Source organism: Artibeus jamaicensis, unplaced genomic scaffold (assembly GCF_021234435.1).
Source record: "Artibeus jamaicensis isolate MK-2021 breed Jamaican fruit bat unplaced genomic scaffold, CSHL_Jam_final contig_1998, whole genome shotgun sequence".
NCBI lineage: Eukaryota > Metazoa > Chordata > Mammalia > Chiroptera > Phyllostomidae > Artibeus > Artibeus jamaicensis.
Genome location: NW_026521407.1, coordinates 183733 through 205695, shown reverse-complemented (window position 1 = coordinate 205695; position 21963 = coordinate 183733). Strand labels below are relative to the sequence as shown.

At 43.6% G+C, this 21963-nt stretch overlaps 1 protein-coding gene across 2 annotated transcripts; it reads left to right on the top strand.

The window, feature by feature from the left end:
• The first annotated feature begins 78 nt into the window (after positions 1-78).
• CASC3 (CASC3 exon junction complex subunit) lies at positions 79-21963 on the top strand. Of its 2 annotated transcripts, XM_037129710.2 has the most exons (14): positions 94-416; positions 797-824; positions 1152-1189; positions 12875-13033; positions 13124-13263; positions 13787-13963; positions 14111-14796; positions 16983-17047; positions 17540-17654; positions 17892-17990; positions 18220-18434; positions 19040-19162; positions 19327-19390; positions 20359-21963. In XM_037129710.2, exons 1-13 carry the CDS (start codon positions 186-188, stop codon positions 19348-19350), a joined length of 2100 nt encoding a protein of 699 aa, XP_036985605.2. In that variant the 5' UTR covers positions 94-185; the 3' UTR covers positions 19351-19390; positions 20359-21963. The 2 variants fall into 2 exon arrangements, with proteins under 2 accessions (XP_053512645.1, XP_036985605.2); XM_053656670.1 differs by having other exon boundaries at positions 79-416; positions 12875-13263.

The window sequence follows — 21963 nt, the reverse complement described above, 5'->3', positions numbered from 1 at the left end:
ACGTAATCCCGCTGGTCCGCAAACGTGCCGCAGGGCGCCAGACCCGCCCCCAGCCGCCTATCTCCCGAAAACACTAGGCATCAGTGCCGTAAGTGAAGCATGCCGGGACTAGCTTTCTAGCCTCCCAGCAACCCCTGCGACGGTCGTACGTAAGGAACTAGTAGGCTACGGCGGTTCTCCGTAAGATGGCGGACCGGCGGCGGCAGCGAGCTTCGCAGGACACAGAGGACGAAGAGTCTGGTGCTTCCGGCTCAGACAGCGGCGGTTCCCTGGCGCGGGGCGGCGGGGGCTGCAGCAGTAGCGCTGGAGGCAGCGGCAGCGGCTCTCTACCTTCCCAGCGTGGAGGCCGAGCTGGGGCCCTTCATCTGCGGAGGGTGGAGAGCGGGGGTGCCAGGAGCGCTGAAGAGTCTGAGTGTGTGAGTGCGCGCGGGCGGGGTGGGCAGGGCCGGGTGGCTTGGGGGCCTGGGGGCGTGGTGTAGGTAAGGAGGGGAGGCTGAGAGCTGGCGGTAGATGCTGTGGCATATAGTGTTGGAGAGGAGCACGGTTCTCCCAGTGCAGCTTCCATCCGGAGCTCCGAAAAAAGAGGAGGGGCTGGGGGTTTCCGGGAGCAGTGCAGAGCCGCTGCGGGTGGACAGCGACTGTTTTATCCGGAAACTAGGGACCGTATCGCCCTTGGAGGCTACTTGATAAAGATGTGGCATTCCTCATTTCCCTTTTTAATCGTTTTGCGTTGAGTCTTCAGCTCTTCACCCTCTGGAAATTGCAAAACTAACCCATGACTTCTCCTTTCCTTCAGGAGAGTGAAGATGGCATCGAGGGCGATGGTGAGTAGCATCATCGTGAGTTTTTTGCCCAAACACCCAGGTCACCTATTTCCAGCAGTTGACATCCTCTCCTGTTTTTGTGGCTTTGGGGAATGGTGCTGCAGAGTGAGTCTCTGTGGCTTAGTACTAAAGAACATAGGTTTTAGCAGCATGATCTTAGTTAGGCAGGTCACTCGTTGAGCCTGATTCGCGTTTGTAACTGGGGACTGTAATTTTACCCACCTCATAGGTTGCTGATAATTTTAGCCTTACTTAAAGCACATAGTCAGGAAGTGTGATTATAATAATTTGTTACTTTTTTCTTTACACATTTCTGTTTTCTTTCAGCTGTTCTCTCGGATTATGAAAGTGCAGAAGACTCAGAAGTGAGTGTGATAGGTTATTTTTCCTTTAGTGTAGAAGATGTTATTTACATATATGTACATACATGTATCTATTTTTTCTTTTGAAAGTGCATTTTAAAAACGTGTATATGCCTGTGGTTCAGAAGTACCATGTCCAACTTGCTACTCCTTGTGCATTTTTTATTTATGCTTTTGAAAAGCTTACCAAAAAAAGGTGTAGTTTGGTTAGAGTGAAGGAAACTTGGTGCATACTTCTTCAGGCCACGTGTGTTACGTTGTTAGTAGTTAGTGTTCACCCAATCTGAAGAAAATAAGATGCTATGTAAGAGAATGAGAACATTCCTGAAGCCCTTCACAGGACATGTGCCAGTTCATTTTATGCTGCTTATATAGCGAAGCCAGCCAGTTGGGTATTTTTTTCTGAGTGCATTGGAAGCCCCCAGCAGGATTCTAACTGGTTTGTGTTAGAAACACCCTCAGTTTGTTGATGGGACTTTTCTCTCTGTCTTTAGGTAAAAATTTTCTTAAGCCAAACTTTTGTGAACTTACTTGTTTTGATTGGTAAAACTACTAGAGATGCCATCAGAATGGCTATTTCTTGGGATTGTTGAATAGAGTCGAGTTGTGGATTTTGGTTATGGAGTTATGTACAGGAAGAATTGGATTGTGGATCAGAGGTTCATTCTATGAATTTTATAGAACCATCACTACTTATCAGATGGTTGTATTAAGATGCAGCCGGCAACACCAACAAAATTCCTAAACTTAGTATTCTTATGAGTAAGGAGATCAGACACTCAGGCAGTCATGGGAATTGAATAGGAACATCCTGCTGGAGAATAGGGTTAAGTAAGGTGTCAATTGCTGGGTACCGGATGCATCTTAGGTGGTCAGAAAAGAGTAGATGGAAGTTAGAGGGAACAACAGGCGTGAAAGCCCAGAGGCAGGAGAGGTTAAATATTTGGAAACTTGAAAGTAGTTTGATGTGGCTAGGACACTGTGGAACAGGATGGATACGTAAAGACAAATTAGTGAAGGGCTTACTTGAACTTGCTCTGTGCTAGGAGCTGTATAGGCACTGAGTGCCAGACAGACATGGTTTTTTACCCTCATGGAATTTACATTCTGGGTCAGAGGGGGAAATGGGCAGTTAAGGAAATAATTACAATAAAGTTTGCTAAGGGCATGGTATTGGAAGCATAAGATGCTTCGGGTGTGCAGAGCAGGGGCAACTAACTGAGCTGAGGTTATTTGGAGGTGCTTAGAGGATGGGATGTTAAAATGGAGACTTGAAGGGTGAGTGGGAGATAGCCAGGCATAGTGTTCTAAGCAGAGGGAAGGAACAGTGTCTGGGAAGAGGTTGAGAAGGGATGGACTATGATGAGTGGGTGGGATATGAAAAGTTTAGTATGACTGATAGTAAATGATAAGTCTGAGTCCTAATCTTAATTTATTCTAAGAAAGTGAAAAAGATAACAAGCTTTTAAACAGGAATGTATGTTTAGACTTAAAGTTTAAAGCTGAGTTTGTCAAATCCAAGGAACACGTGCATCAGAAAACCTAGTGGCTAGTCCTCCTGTGGCATTGCAGAGGGAGGGAAAACTCAGACCTTTGTACTTTAACAAGATCCCAGGTTGATGCTTATGCACAGTAACATTTGAGAATTACTATTTTTATAACAGTTGTTTTTATCTGTGATGGGGGGGACTTGATCTGAGGGCAACAAGGTTGGAGACAGAAAAGCTAGTTAAGAAAGGTGGAAGTCCAGGGGAGTGGTAGGTGTGGCACGGAGTGAAATGATGGAGGTGAAAATAGAAGTGGACAGAACCAAAAGTTATGTAGGTTATGGAATTGACAGAATGTAGTATTTGATGAAGTGACTTATTTTTCTCTCAAGTCAGTGGTCAAGTTATCTGCAAAGAGTATAAAGGGATATGCATGAAAGATTTTAGAGTGAGGGATGGGACAGTAGTCACTGGAGAATGGAAACATTGGAAAGACTGCAGCCAGTATGGAGTGTTAGTGAGGTTTCGTGATTTTGAATTTATACAACTCACCATTCTGTATGTAAGTGAGTTTGAATGTTATCCTAATAGGAAAGAACAACTACTGAAGGTTTAAGTGTGAATGATGAATTGTAGGTGAGGCAGGATCGGAGGCAGGCAAAGCTGTTAAAAGGTTATTAGGATGGTCCAAGGGACATGATGGTACCCTAAAGAAGGGACATGGCAGTGGGACTTACACATTATAGACAGACTGGAGAGATATTTAAATGGTATTAACAGAAATTCTTGATTGGTTGGATGTTAAGCCTGAATTAAGGAGTCAGAGGGATGCTCAGCTTGATGAATGGTGGTATCTGCTGAGAGTGAGACCATAGGAGGGGAGGTTTCAGAAGGGACAGTGGTGGGTTAAGTTTTAGATTTTTTGAGATTGAGATTGGGTTAGCTACCAGCCGAATGTGGCTATTTAAATTCATTAAACTAGAGTTAAAACTTCAGTTCCTCTCTCTTAATAGCTATATTTTATGTTATCCATATATGGCTGATGGCTGCTGTATTGGACAGCAGATAAAAAAATGTTCATCAAGCCTTGGCTGGTGTAGCTCAGTGGATTGAGTGCGGGCCTGCAAACCAAACAACCATGGTTCAATTCCTAGCCAGGGCACATGCCTGGACTGCAGGCCAGTTCCCAGCAGGGGAAGCAGAGAGGCAACTATACATTGGTATTTCTCTCCCTCTCTCCTCCCCTCCCCTCTAAAGATAAATCAAGTTTTAAAAATCTTAAAATTTTTTTTTCATCATCACAGAAAGCCCAGTGGGATAGTGCTGCCCTAGATTAAGATCAGAGAGTGAGATCTGATATCCTGATTTTTCATAGTAATCTATTACATGCTTGCATCTCTTTTTTGTTACTAACTGTATATACTTAGATACTGCAGCTTACTCTTTCCTATTTTTTATTTTTATTTTTTTAAAAATTTTATGTCTATCTTTAGAGGGGAAAGGAAGGGGAGAGAGAGAGAAATATCAGTGTATGGTTGCCTCTTGCATGTCCCCTGCTGGGAACTGGCCTGCAACCCAGGCATGTGCCCTGACTGGGAATCAAACCGCGGTTGTCTGGTTCACAGGCCCATGCTCAATTCACTGAGCTACACCAGCCAGGGCTCTTTCCTATTTTTAAAAATTTGATCTCTTAGTCTACAGGTTAGTTTTTCATCCCTTTCTTTTCCCCACAATTTATGTGTTGAAAAGATTTTGATGGTTGTCCACTCGTGGTCCAATACAATGTGCTCCCTCTGTCTCTTTGTATTTCCTGCAAATGGGTATTTTCAGATTCATGAAAACAGTGTTAGCCAAAGATTTTATCTTGGGCAAAACTGATGATCACCTAATTTTCTTTCCCTTACAAGTCCCTTGCTGTTTTGTCTATATATATTGAGGATATTTTCTTTCAGGTCCAGTAATTCTGTTATAATTTTCTTGGTACTGGTCATTCTGGGTCAGTGTTGGCAGGTATGAGATCTGCCGTTCTGAGATATGTCATGGGGCTCCTAAATATTCTCTGTCTGCCTTCACTATGTAACTCTTTCTTTCTAGTCCGTTTTATCTTTTTTCTTCATTTCTTTTTGATGTTTTATTGACTTTAGAGAGAGAGAAGGATCAATTGTTGTTGCACTTATTTAGGCACTCTTTGGTTGATTCTGGTATGTATCCCTCCTGGGGATTGAACCTGCAACCTTGGTGAATTGGGATGGTGCTGCCAACTGGGCTACCCTGCCAAGGCTCTTTTTGATTTAAAAAAATATATAGTTTATTTATTTATTTTTAGAGAGAGGGGAAGGGAAGGAGAAAGAGTGGGAGAGAAACATCAGTGTGTGGTTGCCTGTCATGTGTCCCCTACTGGGAACTGGTCTGCAACCTAAGCATGTGCCCCTAACTGGGAATCGAACCGGTGACCCTTTGCTTCACAGGCCTGTGCTCAATCCACTGAGCTACAGCAGCCAAGGCTGATTTTTAAAATATTTTCTTTTCACCTTTTATTTCTCTTATGACATTATTGGGTTTATTAACTTTAGTGTTCCTTGTAGTTAACCTCTATTTGAAATGTTTTTTTTTTAAATTTTTAATACCTTCCTGAGTCGTTTCAAGTTTTGCTAATTCCGACTGTTATTTCATGCCTTATATAATTTTCTTAATGTCTTTTAGCTCATTTTGAAATAGAAGTTATAATTTTGGTATATGTGCATGTCTTTCTGGCATGCTTTTATTGTCTGTAGGAATGCTATTCTACTTTTTTTTTCTCATGATAATTTTATAGGGAATTTGACCTCTATGTTTTTCTGTTAGTTTTATGTAAAATTAGGTTTTTTTGATCTCTTAGAAGTGGCTCAGAATAGCTTTTTCTAACTTCACAGAGCTCCCTCTTCTGTTATTTTCCAGTAGTGTTAAGGAATATAAGGTGACTTGATTTTTGAGATTTCCTGCTTTTATTCCTCTTATTAATTTGTTTTAGTCTTTCGTTCATTTCTTTTTTTTTTAATCCTCATGGGAGAACATGCTTATTGATTTTTAGAGAGGGGGGAAAGGAGGGAGAGAGAGAGGGAGAGAAACACTTACACAAGACAGAAACATCATTGCCTCTTGTATGTGCCCTGACTGGACATCGAATCCACAACCTTTCAGTTTACGGGATGACACTCCATCCAACTGAGCCACACCAGCCAGTGCTCTTTGTTTTTTAAAATATGTTTTATTGATTTTAGAGAGTGGGGGGGAGGGAAGAAGAGAGATACATTGAGTTGTTGTTCCGTTTATCCATGCACTTACATTGGTTGATCCTTATATGTACCCTGACTGGGGATCAAACCCACAACCTTAGCATATCGGGACCATGCTCTCACCAACTAATCTACCTGGCCAGGGCCTCCTTCATTTCTTTTATCACTCTTCTGTTCAATATGATTCTCATCTCAACAGTTTCTCTTCAGTGTGGGACCCCATCCTAGAAAGGAGCCATGGTAACCAGGACAGTTTCAAGGTTCAGTGGGGATTAGACTTCTCTAGCCCCAGTCAGACCTCCTTACTGCAGGGTCCTTATGCTTGTGTGCTCCCGAAGGCAATAGTTACCTCCCAGTTTCGACTGCTGTCAGTGCTACTTTCCACTGAGTACCTGTTGATTATTTCAGGGTTCTCCTGTTCTCAGATCCATTTACTTCTCTGCTTTCTCTGGCACTGACTCCGTCTGATACAGGTCTTGCGGCTGTTGGTTCTTTGTTCTTCTGTGCATATGTTTTGGGTGTTGGGGATACCTTGTAACCTAGTTTTGTTGTAAATGTTAGAAGGGTTTTGATTTTGCTGTCTAACGCTCTCATTTCATATGGAGATTTAAAGAGATCAAAAACTATGCTACTTCCATTTTCTCAGAGTCCTTTAAGAAAAAATTTTATTTTTTTAAATTTTACTTATTGACTGCACCGGTCTGGCTCAGTTGGTTGGGCGTTATTTCACAGAGTGAAAAGTCACTGGTTCAATTCCTAGTCAGGGCACATGCCTGAGTTGCAGGTACAGTAAGAGAGGCAACCAATTGGTATTTCTCTCTCAGGTTGCTGTTTCCCTCCCTCCCTCCCCTCCTCCCCCCTCCCTCCCTCCCCCCTCCCTCTCTCTCTAAAAATAAATGAAATATTTAAAAAACTTTATTAATTGATTTTACAGAGATATCAACTTATTGTTCATTTATTTATGCATTAATTGGTTGACTCTTGTATGTGCCCTCACTGGGCATTGAACCTATAGCCTTAGTGTATCAGGATGATACTCTAATCTACTGACCTACCCAGCCAAGGTTTCTTTAAGAAAATTTTTTAAAGAATCTTGACTATAAGGGGAGTCTAGAGAGATAGCTGGAAAGAAGCCTGTGAGGTTAAGAGAGAGTTTGGTGATGTCTTTGTTGTATTATTTTGTTTTGGTTTGATTTTAGAGAGAGAGAGAGAGAGATAGTTTTTTTTCCCACTTTTTTAAACACTTTGAAAAATATATTTTTAATTTACTTTTTAGAGGGAAAGGGAGCGAGAGAGGGCTAGAAACATTGATATGCAAGAGAAACATTGATAGGTTGCATCACACACGCCCCCAAGTGGGGACCTGGCCTGCAACCTCTGCATGTGCCCTGACTTGGAATCAATGGAATCAATGGAACCGGCGACCTGTTGGTTTGCAGGCCAGCACTCAGTCCACTGAGCCACACTGGCCAGGGCTGAAGAGTGAAGTTTTTTTTAACTCCTTTTAGTGATGGTTCAGTAGTCTGGTTATAGGCCTAGAGAAAGGAGGTGTTTGAGTTGGTCCCATCTCGGGCACATGTGAGTGGCATGTGAATTGAGAATGTTATTAGTAGTCATTGAGATGAATTGGCCAGGGAATCTCTAGAGGGGAAGTGAATGTGGGAAAGGATTGATTGATAGGGAGAAAGTGGGGAAGTCAAGGGAGTGGGTATCTTGAGTTGTAGGTGAGAGGGTAAGGGAAAAACTGGGTAAGGAGAGGAATAATAGGATTTTTTTAATTGCTTTACTGACATGCTGTGCGAGTTATCCATTTAAATACACAGTTCTGTGGTTTTTAGTATATTCACAGGTATATGTGGCCATCGCTACGGTTTCAGAACATTTTCATCACCTCAGAAAGAAACCCTGTATTCTTTAGTTATCACCCCTGCCCCAGTTTCTCCATCTGCATCTCTCCCAGCCCTAAGCAACCATAAGTCTACTTTCTATGTCTAGAGATTTCCCTATTCTGGAATTTTATATGAATGGAATCATATAATATATGGACTCTTATGGCTGGCTTCTTCACTTAGCATGTTTCCAAATTGTTGCATGTATCAATCAGTACTGCATTCCTTTTTCTGGTTGAATATGATTCCATTGTAGGGATATGCCACATTTTTTTACTGTGCAAGCTTTTGTGTGGACGTACGCTTACATTTCTCTTGGGTATGTACCTAGGAATGGAACTGCTGAGTCATATGGGGACCCCTGAATTGTTTGAGGAGCTGTCAAACTGTTTTCCAGAGTAGCTGTACCAGATTACATTCCCAAAAGCAGTGCATGGGGAATCTAGTTTCTCCACATACTAAACAGCACTTGTTATTGTCTTGATTTTTTAAAATTCTCACCAAAGGACATGCTTATTGATTTTCGGGGGTGGGGGGAGAGCACAAGAGAGAAAGAGAAAGAAACATTGATTGGTTGCCTCCCACACATGCTCCAGCTGGGAACAGAACCTGCAACCTGGGTATGTGCCCTGATCAGAAATTGAACCCATGACCTTTTGGTTTATGAGATGACACTCCAACCAGCAGGCTTTCTTGACTTTTTTATTCTAGCCATCTCAGTAGATGTGAAATGGTATCTCATTTTAATTTACATTTCTGGGATGACTAATGATGTTGAGCATTTTTTCTTGCGCTTATCAGCCAATTTGCTACTTCTCAGAAAGATGGTGATTCAGATACTTTGTCCATTTTTAAATGGGGTTGTCTTTGTATCGTTAAGTTGTAAGGGTTTTTTATATATTTTAGATGCAAGTTCCTTATCGGATATGTGGTTTGCAAACACTTTTCCTATTCTGCGGGTCATCTTTTCATTTTCTCAGTAGTGTAAGGTTTTAATTTTGAAATTCAATATATGTTTTTTTCTTTTGTTGCTTGTGCTTTTGATGTTGTATCTGATAAGGCTTTGCTGAATCCATGCCAACTCCAAAATTGTGAAGGCTAGCTCCTGTGTTTTCTTCAAAGAGTTTCATAGTTTTAGTTCTTACATTTAGGTATTTTTTAGTTACTTGTTGTATATGGAGTGAGATAAGGGTCTAACTTCATTCCTTTAAATGTGGCAGTTTTGACCAAAGTCTAGGGCATTTATTTGTTTGTTTGTTTGTTTGTTTGTTTATTAAAGTTTTTTTTTTTTATCTTTAGAGGGGAAGGGAAGGAGAGTGGGAGAGGGACATTAATGTATGGTTGCCTCTCGTGCATCTCCTGCTGGGAACTGGCCTGCAACCCAGGCACATGCCCTGACTGGGAATCGAACCAAGGTTGTTTGGTTCATAGGCCCACGTTCAATCCACTGAGCTATACCAGCCAGGGCCAAACTATAGGGTATTTAAATTTAAGATTTAAAATATGGATCAGGTTTACTTTAAAGCCTGCATAATAATACCAAGTATCGATGTTTTGTGAGAGTTTGAGCCAAACTGGCCACTTATGCCAAGGAGCAAGATCTCAATTGCTTCTTTTATGCCTTTGAAGTTAAGGAGGGAAAGTAAGGAAGATTACATGGAAGAGGTGGGGAAAGCAAGATGGGGATTGGATTACAGGACAGTGAGCAGGATTATGTGCTCCCTTGAGGTTGCTTATTCAGAGGTGCATTGACGTAGATGCACAGAAACAATAGACAGGGCTTGTTTAAGGCAAAGGTAATTTACTTAAGAAGTTACAGATCTGAGGTGTGAATACCCACCATGATCTGCCTGCCCTTAGGAATTTATGATCGTTTCACCCTGTGAGGTTACTTTCCATAGAACCCCTTTTTTCATCCACGCAGGTAAGACTGGCCTGGAGTGTGGCCATGGAAATGGATGCCTGAGGTGGAGGTGAAGAATGTGAACTGATTGCTGAAGGCTTCGAGTGAATGACAGGGTGGGCGCAGGCAGGGGTGTAGAGGTATAGCCAGGTGACAGGAGCCCCAGAGAAGCAGTAGTTTAAAATGAGGCTAGAGGAGTTGGATCCAGAAGAGATAGAAAACAAGGAAGACACCAACTCCACCCTTTATTCTGAAATATGTGGGAGTGGAAGGATGAGCTAAAACTTCTACAGTGAGAATTCAGCCTGGGAAGCGGTTGTTTCGTGGGAGAGTTAGGCTTTGGGGTTGCGAACAGTGTACGCTACGTGGTGGAATCAGCAGTAGGGGAGTTCGTCTCTGGAAAAGGGTTCTTGTTTGTTTGTTTGTTTTTAAAGATTTTACTTTTTTATTTTTAGAGAGAGTGGAAGGGAAGGAGAAAAATGTTGTTCAGTTGCCTTTCACATGTCCTCAACCTGGGACCTGGCCCACAATGCAGGCCTGTACCCTGCCTGACCTGGAATCGAACTGCTACCTTTTGGTTCATAGACTGGTGTTCAATCCACTGAGCCACACTAGCCAGGGCCAAAAAAGGTTTTTGATGTCAGCCCTCAGCCAGAACAGCGTGACGACCTTAGGATAGCACTTTTTTTTTTTTTTTTGCAAATTCTCATCTGAGGATATGTTTATTGATTTGAAAGCAAGAACATCGATCACTTGCCTCCCGTACATGCCCCAACTGGGGATTGAACCTGCAACTTTTTGGTGTTCAGGGTAACACTCCAGCCAGCTAAGCCACCTGGTCAGGGCTGGGGTAGCACTTTCACTTCAGTGAGACCAGACTTGCACTCTGATTTAGAATATCCTCAGCACTATGCCATTTGTACCTTTCTGTCCTGCCCTGGAAACAAAATTCGTTTCTCATTTGGAATAAAAGAGTTGCCTCATTTCACATTCCACTGCTAGATGAGAGGAGGGAGAGCATGAAAACAAACTTTCCTTATTATTTGTGCTGACACTATTTTAAGATGTTTGAATTGGTCAGTGTGTGTGTGGGCATGTGATGAATTAAGGTCACATATACACAGCAAGTAATATTCTTGCAATTTCTGCTGCAGAATTAGCAGGGAAAATAGGATCAAGGAAAGAACTAAATGATTACCACCTACCCATCCCCATCTCAAGAGGAGGGAAAACTTATGATTGAGGCAAAATGGGAAGAATCAAGGGCAGTTGGTAGTTAAGAAGCACTGGGTAAAGGCTTGATTCTCACAGTGTGCATGGGGTCAGTCTTCCTCAGTTCTGTAGGGTTTGTACCAGTATCACCTTTCTGATAATCTAACCCAAAATACTTAGAGACCAAAATACCCAGAGGCTGAACACGGGGAAATTGGCTTATCTGGACTAATCAGGCTGACTCAGCTCTATTTGAAGAAAGGGCAAAAACCTAGAGCATCTTGCTTCATCAGGAATCTCACAGTGAGTCTCTGATCAGACGCCTGAGGCCAGCCTGGGTTAGAGTTACAAAAAGGTCTGGTTTGGGTTAAGTGTCGGACCCAGTGGGAGAATAAGAGCAGTTGTATACATATTCAACAGGTGGCAGAGGTATCTCATACCCTGACATGTTAACCCAGCAGTAGGGACTAGACCACCTTCCCTTGAACTCATGTCTTTGTGTTCTAACAGTTCTCTAAACCCACCCCCCTAGTTTACCGCTTTGCCTTCTTAGTTCCAAATTTTGGGAGGGCAAGAAGAGAAGAGTAACTCTGATCTTCTTAGCATGAGCCTTAGCTGCCTCTTTTCCCTGCCTAGAATTAGCTGCACCCCTATTACCTGACCCTTTCTAGTGATTCCTATGGCCTCAGGGCCCTCCTGTGTGTGGACAGATGCCCACTTTCTCTGTCACAGCAGGATTATATAATCTTGATGTATCGAGAGGGGGAAAGGTGGTGGAGAAGAGAAAGAGCACTTGGGCTTTTAATTTTGTTTCTAAGATGGAATTTTTAACTTGTTCTCTAAGGTTTCCCAAGTCCAAATTTTATGATTATGTAATTTTGGACAGAGTTACCTGTTAAGGGGATCTCATGCTGCAGAAAATTTAGTGTGCCTATCATAGACATCAAAAATGTGAGCCACTGTTTTCCAACCTGAGGGCTAACAGTGCCTTGGGAAATCAGAGTTGAGGGAAGTTTGCAAACCCACTAGCTCAGCTCTCGTTATCTATAGACTGACTGTACATCTCTCATCTTCACATACTACTATTCTGAGTATGTAAAAGTCAATGAAATGTAAATTTAAAGTATTACTGAATATATAGTAGTTGTTTTGTCATTATATGTTTTCTTAGTGGAACTACTGAGCCTCTATCTCAAAGAGAGCCATGAAAAGCTTAGATTCTAAAAAGGGGCTCACATAATCTAAACTGTTGAGTTAGGATCTCTGTTCTAAGCTATTTTGAGATGAGAAAATTCACAACTTGAGTTACAGCATAGTTATTAGGCACTGTTTGTTTAAGAGACGATGGAGCAGGAGAGAAACTATCAGCACAGATTAAGCTCTTCCTGTATGTAAGGCACTTTACTCCCTCCCATCCACGTTCCCTGGGCTCCTTCCCAGAGACTGTCACTGTTACCGTTTAATTGCATATCTTCCTGGAAAGCTTATATGGAGCTCTACGTGTGAATATATTTTATGTGATTTTGTTTTCACAGTGCCCTTATCTTCTAAAAATTTTAGTAAGAATATCCTCTAGAAAATTTAGTAAGAATATTGGTATGTTTGTCTTTTTTTTTTGTTTTGTATTGATTCTAGAGAGAGGGGAAAGGAAGAGGAAAGAGAGGGAGAGAAATGTTGATGAGAGGGAGAAACAGATCGACTAGTGACTGAATCTGCAACCCAGGCATATGCCCTGACCAGGAATCGAACCCACAACCTTTCATTTTGCTGGGCAACGCGAAATCAACTGAGCCACACCAGCCAGGGCAATATGTTTGCTTTTAATTCTTAAATTCCTTAGAAAATGTTTTCCTAAAGAATGGAAAATTTTTAAATGCACCTTTCAGATCTTACCTCCATAGTTGACAGGGAGACTTTTTCAGGGCGAAGAAGGGGAGTACAGTGAAGAAGAAAACTCCAAAGTAGAGTTGAAATCAGAAGCCAATGACGCGGCAAATTCTTCAGCAAAAGAAGAGAAGGGAGAAGAAAAGCCTGACTCCAAAGGCACTGTGACAGGCGAGAGGCAGAGTGGGGATGGACAGGTCAGTCCCCACCAGAGGCCTCCATGTGGGGGACGGGAAGAGGGGCTCTCAGCTCCGGAGGGAGTAAGGAAGCCTTTGTCTGTCCTTCAGGAGAGCACAGAGCCTGTGGAGAACAAAGTACCCAAGCACTTGGATGATGACGAAGATCGGAAGAACCCGGCGTACATACCACGGAAAGGGCTCTTCTTTGAGCACGACCTTCGAGGGCAAACTCAGGAGGAGGAAGTCAGGTAGTAGCCACTTGCTGCTGCTGTTTAGTGTGTATTTTGTGTTTCGTGTATGCTGGGTGCTTCGCTAAGTGCTTCACCTGTGTTTTGTTTACCACTCAACATTTTTAAGGTTAGTGTTACCTCTTGTACAGATGAGGAAAGCGGCACTTAGGATATTTGGTACTGTTCGTGCAGCAGCTAGAATCCATACCTATACTGCCACTGCCTTTCTTAACCTGAGGCCCAAAGCCTATGCCATACGAAGTACTGGCATAGGCTGCCTCACAGGAAAGAAATGTTTTCAAGGGGCTGAGCAGTTTGAAGTGAAATCTTTCCTTATTTCTGTCCCTGTTGCACTTGAGCCCGGTAGGCCTTGAGGTGTTACGATTCACTCTTGCTTTTGGGAGACCTGTACAGTCACCAGGGAAGACAGAGAGACTGCACGGAGTTCCTTCTGTTTCCCCGCCCAACCCTGTTTGTTTCATGAACATCTGTACTTGACAGATTCTGCCTATCTAAGACACTTTTTCCTGGTTTTATCCAGACCCAAGGGGCGTCAGCGAAAACTGTGGAAAGATGAGGGTCGCTGGGAGCATGACAAGTTCCGAGAAGATGAACAGGCCCCGAAGTCCCGACAGGAGCTCATTGCTCTTTATGGATATGACATCCGCTCAGCTCACAATCCTGATGACATTAAACCCCGAAGAATCCGGAAACCTAGGTGAGCAAATTTTGGAATCTAGACTATTGGTATTTTAGAAAGAACTCTGTTTTTTAAAGTACCATTCCAGCAAGTGATTGAATTGGTGAGAAATATGGAAAGTCTTTCTGACCCTCAGTTTCAGACCTTTCTGTTCCATTTATTCAGGTTTGGGAGTCCTCCACAAAGAGATCCAAACTGGACTGGTGAGCGGCCAAACAAGCCTTACCGCCACCAGGGTCCTGGGGGTACCCTACCCCCAAGGACATTTATCAACAGGAAAGCTGCAGGTACTGGCCGCATGTCTGCTCCCAGGAATTACTCTCGATCTGGGGGCTTCAAGGAAGGTCGTGCTGGATTTAGGCCTCTGGAGGCTGGTGGGCAGCATGGTGGCCGGTCCAGTGAGACTGTTAAACACGAGAGTAGTTACCGGTCACGACGCCTGGAGCAGACTCCTGTGCGAGATCCATCTCCCGAAGCAGATGCTCAAGTGCTTGGCAGTCCTGAGAAGGAAGAGGCAGCCTCAGAGATCACAGCTCCTGCTCCTGACGCTGCACCACCACCCCCCGACAGGCCTGTTGAGAAGAAATCCTATTCCCGGGTGAGAAGAACCAGAATCAAAGCTGGAGATGCAGTCAAGGTTGCAGAGGAGGTGCCTCCTCCCCCTGAAGGGCTGACCCCAGCACCTCAAGTCCCAGAAACTCCTCCTCCTCCACCTGCTAAGACTGGGAACTGGGAAGCTCCAGTGGATTCTACCACAGGTGGACTTGAGCAAGATGTGGCCCAACTAAACATAGCAGACCAGAATTGGAATCCAGGACAGCCCTCATTCCTGCAACCACGCGAACTTCGGGGTAGGTACCTTAGAAGTAACTAGATTTTTTTTTTTCTTTGCAACATTGGGTTTGGGAGCATGGAGCTTCAGTCTCTCAGGGATGTGGTATCTGACGAAAAACAGGTAGATTCCTAGGTATATTCATCCAAGGACCTCAGCAGTTTTATCTGTTACCCAAGACTAACCCACTAGTTTGCCACTGTGAACTGGTTAGTCATCAGTAATGAGCTCCTGGGTACAGGATCCATTCCCACTTTCTATAGAACCGTGGAAGAAGAAGGTGGCGATGTTTTCATAATTTGAACTCATGGTTAAAGTTTGAAGGCAGAAACTCATTCATTTGAATTTGGATGAGAATCTTCTAATCTTTTTGAGAGGAAAGTCTTTCTAATTTCCTTAATTTTCTAGAGCCAGGCTACCCAAAAGAACTTTCTGCAGTGGTGGTGCTTTTTGAGTACTTGTAACATAGCCAAGTGTCTGAGTACCTGAACTTTTCATTCCATTCCATTTTATTACATACATACATACATTTATTTATTTAAAAGATTTTAATTTTTAGCCCTGGCTGGTGTAGCTCAGTGGATTGAGCGCAGGCCTGCGAACCAAAGGATTGCGGTTCAGTTCCCAGTCAGGGCACATGCCTGGTTGCAGGCCAGTCCCCAGCAGGTTGCCCATGAGGGGCAACCATACATTGATATTTCTCTCCTTCTCTCCTTGTCTCCTTTCATTCCCCTCTAAAGATAAATAAATAAAATATTTTAAAAATAAATAAATAAAAGATTTTAATTTTTAGAGAGAGGGGAAGGGAGGGAGAAAGAGAGGGAGAGAAACATTAATCTCTTGCCTCTCTTACGCCCTCAACTGGGGACCTAGCATGCAACCCAGGCATGTGTGCTGACTGGGAATCGAGCCAGTGACTTTTTGGTGTGCAGTCCAGCACTCTATCCATTGAGCTACACCAGCCAGGACTGACTTTAAATTTTAATAATTGAAATTTAAATAGCCACACATGTGACTAGTGGATATATTGAACAGCGTAGTTCTAGAGACGAGAACCTATCTACCACTCATTGTGCCCACCTTCAGTCTTCCTCCAATCAGATAGATAAGAGGATAGGTTCCTTAGTTTCTGAAATCTCATTTGAATTTAAAGGTTGGAAATCCTCCTGTAGACAGAGTTGCAGCATCCTTCTCTGGTGTGCGTGGTTTTTAAACAGCAAAAACCAGGGCAGCCTACACGTGCCTGGAGCTGCTCTTTGGATCCAGGAGCATTACCCTCTGCCCATACTACTTACTGTCACTGGAAGACAGTCTCTAGAATGTAATGTTTTTTGGTTCTGAGTCATTTTCAGCTAGAGGGGAATCTCTTCCCAAACTCAGTGGCCAGAAATAATCAGGTAGATTTACAGAAGATCCTTCACTGTCCAATTGGTGCTCGGAAACTTCTGGGCTGAGATTTTTTTTTTTTAATGACCAGTATTTTTTTAAAGATTTTTATTTATCTATGTATGTATGTATGTATGTATCTATCTATCTATCTATCTATTTATTTATCTTTAGAGGGGAAGGAGAGAGGGAGAGAAATATCAATGTGTGGTTGCCTCTCGTGTGTCCCCTGCTGGGAACTGGCCTGCAATCCAGGCATGTGCCCTGACTGGGAATCGAACCGCATTCCTTCAGTTTGCAAGCCCACGCTCAATCCACTGAGCTACACCAGCCAGGGCTGGGCTGAGATTTTTTTTTTTAACTGTGGTTGATAATGTAATGTGCTAATTGTGACCTACAAGGGATTCTGTGCAGGAAAGTCTTTAGTGGGCAATACTGAATTGGTATTTTCTCACTGAAATAATTTTTTTCATGTTCAAAGGCTTTATTGACTTACAGATTTTATATATTTATTTTTAGAGAGGAAGAGAGGGAGAAGGGTAGAGAAACATCGGTGTGAGAAATGGGGGTTGGTTGCCTCTTACACGTCCCCAGCCACGAACCGGGCCCTCAGCCTAGGCATGTGCCCTGACTGGGAATCATTCGGTTCGGAGGCCAGCGTTTAATCCAGTAGCCACACCTCCCAGGGCAGGATTTCATTAGTTTAAAAGCAGAAAGCCATTTGCTGTGTTGGATTCTTCAACCTGTCGTTTTCTTGATGGTATTTTTCAGTCTCACTTCTGTCAGCTCTGCAGGGGTGACTTTTTTGGTTCGTTACAGGAATGCACAACCACATACACATGGGAGCAGGACCTCCTCCTCAGTTCAACCGGATGGAAGAAATGGTATGGCAGGGGGAAAGCTGTAGATGGGGGCGCATATAATAGCTTTAAAAAAAAAAAAAGGATTTTATTTGTTCACTTTTCTAGAGAGGGGAAGGAAGGGAGAAAGGGAGAGAAATATGTGCTGTGTTGCCTCTCACACACCCTCAACTGGGGATCTGGCCCACAACCCAGGTCGTGCCCCAACCAGGAATTGACCCTGTGACCTTTTGGTTCATAGGCCAGCACTCAGTCCACTGAGTCACACTGGCACGGGCATGTGTGTAGTAGCTTTTGAAGCCAGTTTTCCAATTTCTCATGTTTTATTTAATTTGGGTCTGAGAAATGCAGAGGGTTTAGGTTCAAATCTTCATGTTTTCACTGATTTTTCAATTCATTTTGCAAATATTTTTTAAAGACATGCCACGTACAAAATCCCACCTAAAGGAGGGTGGGGACTTGAACGAGTCGGCCATCTGGAAGTCTCGCTGAGTGAGGCCTGTTTCTTTATTTCAGGGTGTGCAGGGTGGGCGAGCCAAACGCTATTCATCTCAGCGACAGAGACCTGTGCCCGAGCCCCCCACCCCTCCTGTGCATATCAGTATCATGGAGGGACATTACTATGATCCACGTGAGTTTTCCCCTCATACTTGGGGTATTTTTTTGGCACTTTGAAGCACACTAAGAGACCAGCCTCCTGCCTCCTGAATTTTTGTTCTGACTTCTCACAGTGGTTATTGTCTGGTTGCTGTTTTCTTCACATGGAAAATTGAGAACATTCTCTTAAAGGGTTTGGGGGACCAGGGAGATTTGTCCATGTGATGTGAAGACTGAGAATTTATGAGAATCCCAATGTGATATCCTACAGTGCAGTTCCAGGGACCAATCTATACCCATGGTGACAGCCCTGCCCCACTGCCTCCTCAGGGCATGATTGTGCAGCCAGAAATGCACCTTCCCCACCCAGGTAAGCATTGCACCTCTCCTTGTATGCTTCCAGTACATGAGTAGGTGTGTGGGGTACTTGCAGGCGCCCTCCTCCTGAGCTCTGTGCTGCTTGCCTATGAGACTGGCCACTCCGACTGCCTGGGCAACAAACCTCTTGGGTCCCTCCTGAGGACTTTCATCCTGAGCCTGTTTATACTGGAAACACTGTTATTTTCTATTTCAATTTCTGTTTTCTTCTCCTTATTCAGGTTTACATCCCCATCAGACACCAGCGCCCCTGCCCAATCCGGGCCTCTATCCCCCACCAGTTTCCATGTCTCCAGGACAGCCACCACCTCAGCAGCTGCTTGCTCCTACTTACTTCTCTGCTCCAGGAGTAATGAATTTTGGTAATCCCAGTTACCCTTATGCTCCAGGGGCACTGCCTCCCCCGCCACCTCCTCATCTATATCCTAATACACAGGTGAGATGGCTATTGAGCAGATTTCTCTAGGTACACATTCTTGAAATCGAACAGGAGTGTGGTGTGGGGAAAATGCTTAAGAAATTTGAGAGAACATTTCAATGCCACTGATTTGCATGTGGCTCCAGGACGCCTCTTTGTGGTCAGGAGCTGGAAATGCAGCTTATGTAATACCCATTATCTACTTACTCTCGTTTTTTTAATGGTGTTTCATTTAAGTGTTTGGTATGTCTTAGGTGGCCATTTATTCAGCTGCATAAAGAAACTATTCTATTTGCCGTCCTACCTCTCCCTCTGCTGCTTAACTCCCAGTAGGTTGAAATCATCTGGTATCCAGAGTGTGACTGCTAAGCTCAGCCATTTGTCAGCTGATGATAGGAGTTAGAGGACACTGGGCCGTGCTTTGAAGAAGCAGGAACCAGAATGTAATTAGGACATACTAAGACAGAAATAAGGAATCATTTTGTTTTTAAGGAGGGCAGCTTAGATGTTTAAAAAATTATAAATTCCCCAGTTCTTCTGTTTTTGTGCCCGAATGACATTTTCGGTCCGTCATAGTTTAGATGAATTCCTAACTTTCAGTTCCGTCTTATTGGGGTATCTAGGCCCCATCACAGGTATATGGAGGAGTGACTTACTACAACCCGGCCCAGCAGCAGGTGCAGCCGAAGCCCTCCCCGCCCCGGAGGACTCCCCAGCCGGTCACCATCAAGCCCCCACCACCTGAGGTATGAGAGCTGCTTCCCATACTTCTGGCCGCGTCGTACGTCAGTGGATTTTCTTTTTCTTCAGGTTTCCCTCCTGTGCTGGGTGTGTTTCTATGGAAACGGTCTTTGTTTTGTTTGCTTTGTTTTAAATGACCTGATAACAAATTCTAACTTTATTATTTCAGGTTGTAAGCAGGGGTTCCAGTTAATACGAGTTTCTGAATATTTTAAATCTAACATGATATAAAAGTAAGTGTACAACTTACTATGCCTCTTATAACATTTTGAAAACTAATGCTCATGCTCGCTTGCTTGTTTAACAAACAGTTGCCTCATTAATGCTTTGAGTTGTCATCATGAGTTATTTTGTGGTTGGAGAGGAGGCTTAAAGGAGTCCCAGAATTTGCCAGTTTCTTTGTTTTGCGGTTGCATTGAGCAGGATTGAAGTAGAAACCATTGTTAACTTGACAGAAGTTCATTTGGGAAGCTGCAAGGAAAAAATACAGGAGGGCATTTTTTACTAAGAGAAAAGGAAATCTAAATTTGAGGTGTTTAGCCATAAAAAAAAATTTACCATTTGCAACAGCATGGATGGACCTAGAGGGTAATATGCTAAGTGAAATAAGTCAGTCAGAAAAGGACAAATACCATATGATTTCATTTATATGTGGAATCTAAAGAACAAAGTAAGCGAACAAAACTGAAACAGACTCATAGATACAGAGAGCAGACTGACAGTTGTCAGAGGGGTGAGGGGCCTGGGGCACTGGATGAAAAAGGTCAGGGAACTTAAAAGTACAGGTCGGAAGTCACAGAACAGTCGTGGGGAGAGTGGCACAGGGAACACGGTCACTGCGGTGGTAACAACTGCATGTGGCGCCGGGTGGGCACTGGACTATCAGGGGGACACTGTGCTATATAAAGTATGTGATTGTCTAACCACCGTGCTGAACACTTGAAACAATACAAAATAATATTGAATGTAAGCTGTAATTTAAAAGTAAAAAAATCACATATTTTCGAAAATTGAGGTGTTAGAGCAGAGCCAATTCTAAAGGTCATGGAGGAGAAAGACCATGGGAGTTTGGGTTTTTTTTAGGGACATTACTTTAAAACACATTGTTTAAAATGTGGCTTTTTGCAAACAACTTGTCAATAACCGGAAGGTCCACTCACGCTTTGGTGGTTCTTCCCTTTTCCCACCGCTGTCACAACAGCAGAGGTGAGGACCCAGGAAAGAAGAGACACGCAGCCAGCTGTTCACTACCAGGAGGGCTTCAAAGATGGAGGGCGGCTCCTACGAGGAAGCAGCTGAATGTTAAGAGGACCCTTGCCTTCCTCTGAGGATAAAGGTTTGTTACAAGGAGAAAGGGAGACACAAGCGGACTTCCACTCGTTTCCACTCTTCACTTGAGTTGGCCGTGCTCGGAGGAGCAGAGGCTCAGGCTGCCCGGACTTTCGCGTCTACATCCAGAAGCCCGGGTTTTCGGCTCTTCTTCACTTTGTCCTGGGACACTGTCTTCTCCCAGGGAAGCTCCTTCCTGTTTGTATTGTTTTCTAAGATGTTTGTTTTTTAAAGCCTGGCTTGTTATTCTTAAATTAATATTCTTTCGTTTCTTTTTCTTTCTCTCTGTCTCTCTCTGCCTTTAAATGAGACAAGTTTATTTTTCTGGTTTACTAGTTTCTCTGGTTCCCTTTTGGTTCTTCCCTGCAACCCAGATAATTAAGAATTTACCAGCTGAGCTGGTCTTTTCCCACCAAATCTACAGAGCTGGCCTTTCACTTTTGGTTGGCCTTTGTTATTATATACTTGGATTCTCTGAACTCCTTGAAGCTCAAAGTTTGTGGTAGGAGCCTTTCTTTTTGACTTGGTGGACTTCAGGCCTCTACTGAGAGCAAAGTCTCTGCAGTAGGAAGAGATGGCGAATCAAGTGTTTTAGGAGAAAGGGAGGGTGGAGTGAGAGTCTTTGCACCTTAGGGATATGTATTCAGAGTTCTTAGGGGGCTCAGTCTTTGAGGTAAGTGGAATTAGAGGGCCCTGCTTTTACTTCCATCCCTCCTGTCCCACTCCCTTTTCCAATTGCTGTGGACCAATGCATCTCTCTAGAGGCAAATACTATCCAGCAAGCAGTCTACCCGTCCTTTATTATTCATGTCTTTTCTGCCACAAGTGTTGTAGATGTTACTACCTTATTTTCACCAAGTTCTACCCCTGGCCTTGCAACAGAAGAAGATACCGCACCTGGGCTTAAGGCCTAAGGAAGCCAGTCACTTTTGCAGCAAGGGCTTTTTTTCCTCCCTATTCATGGCATGGAACCACTCTCCTGCTGCCTCTGCGGAAGAGATTACTATTATTGCCACACTTGTGTCTGCTGGGGTGACTTGGCCACTGTCTCTGTCCATCTACCGAACCTAAGGGAGAAGGTGGCAGCTGTGTCTCTCCCCAAGTTGTGTCACTGTTTCTATTCTCTCAAGCAGCTGGCCTGACCACTCTGAGTCACAGGTGTGTGGGGAGGGAGGGGAGGCACTTGAGCTGTAACCCTGAAGGAGGAAATAACTAAGAGATTCTCCCAGAGGTAGCTGATGGTTGTGCCTTTTGTAGGCTGTTCCCTTTGCCTTAAACCTGACGATGTCTCCTCAAGCCTGTGGGCAGCATGCCCGGATTCCCAGACCTTAAGACACTGTGACAGTCAGTTGTCTCTGTTGGTTTGCTGTATTTTGTTGCAAGAATTCCTCCATGTGTGTTATTACTGTTTTAAAGGGTACACATTTGTGATGGGTATTGTGACTTGAAGATAATAAAATTTAGACTGTAAACTTGG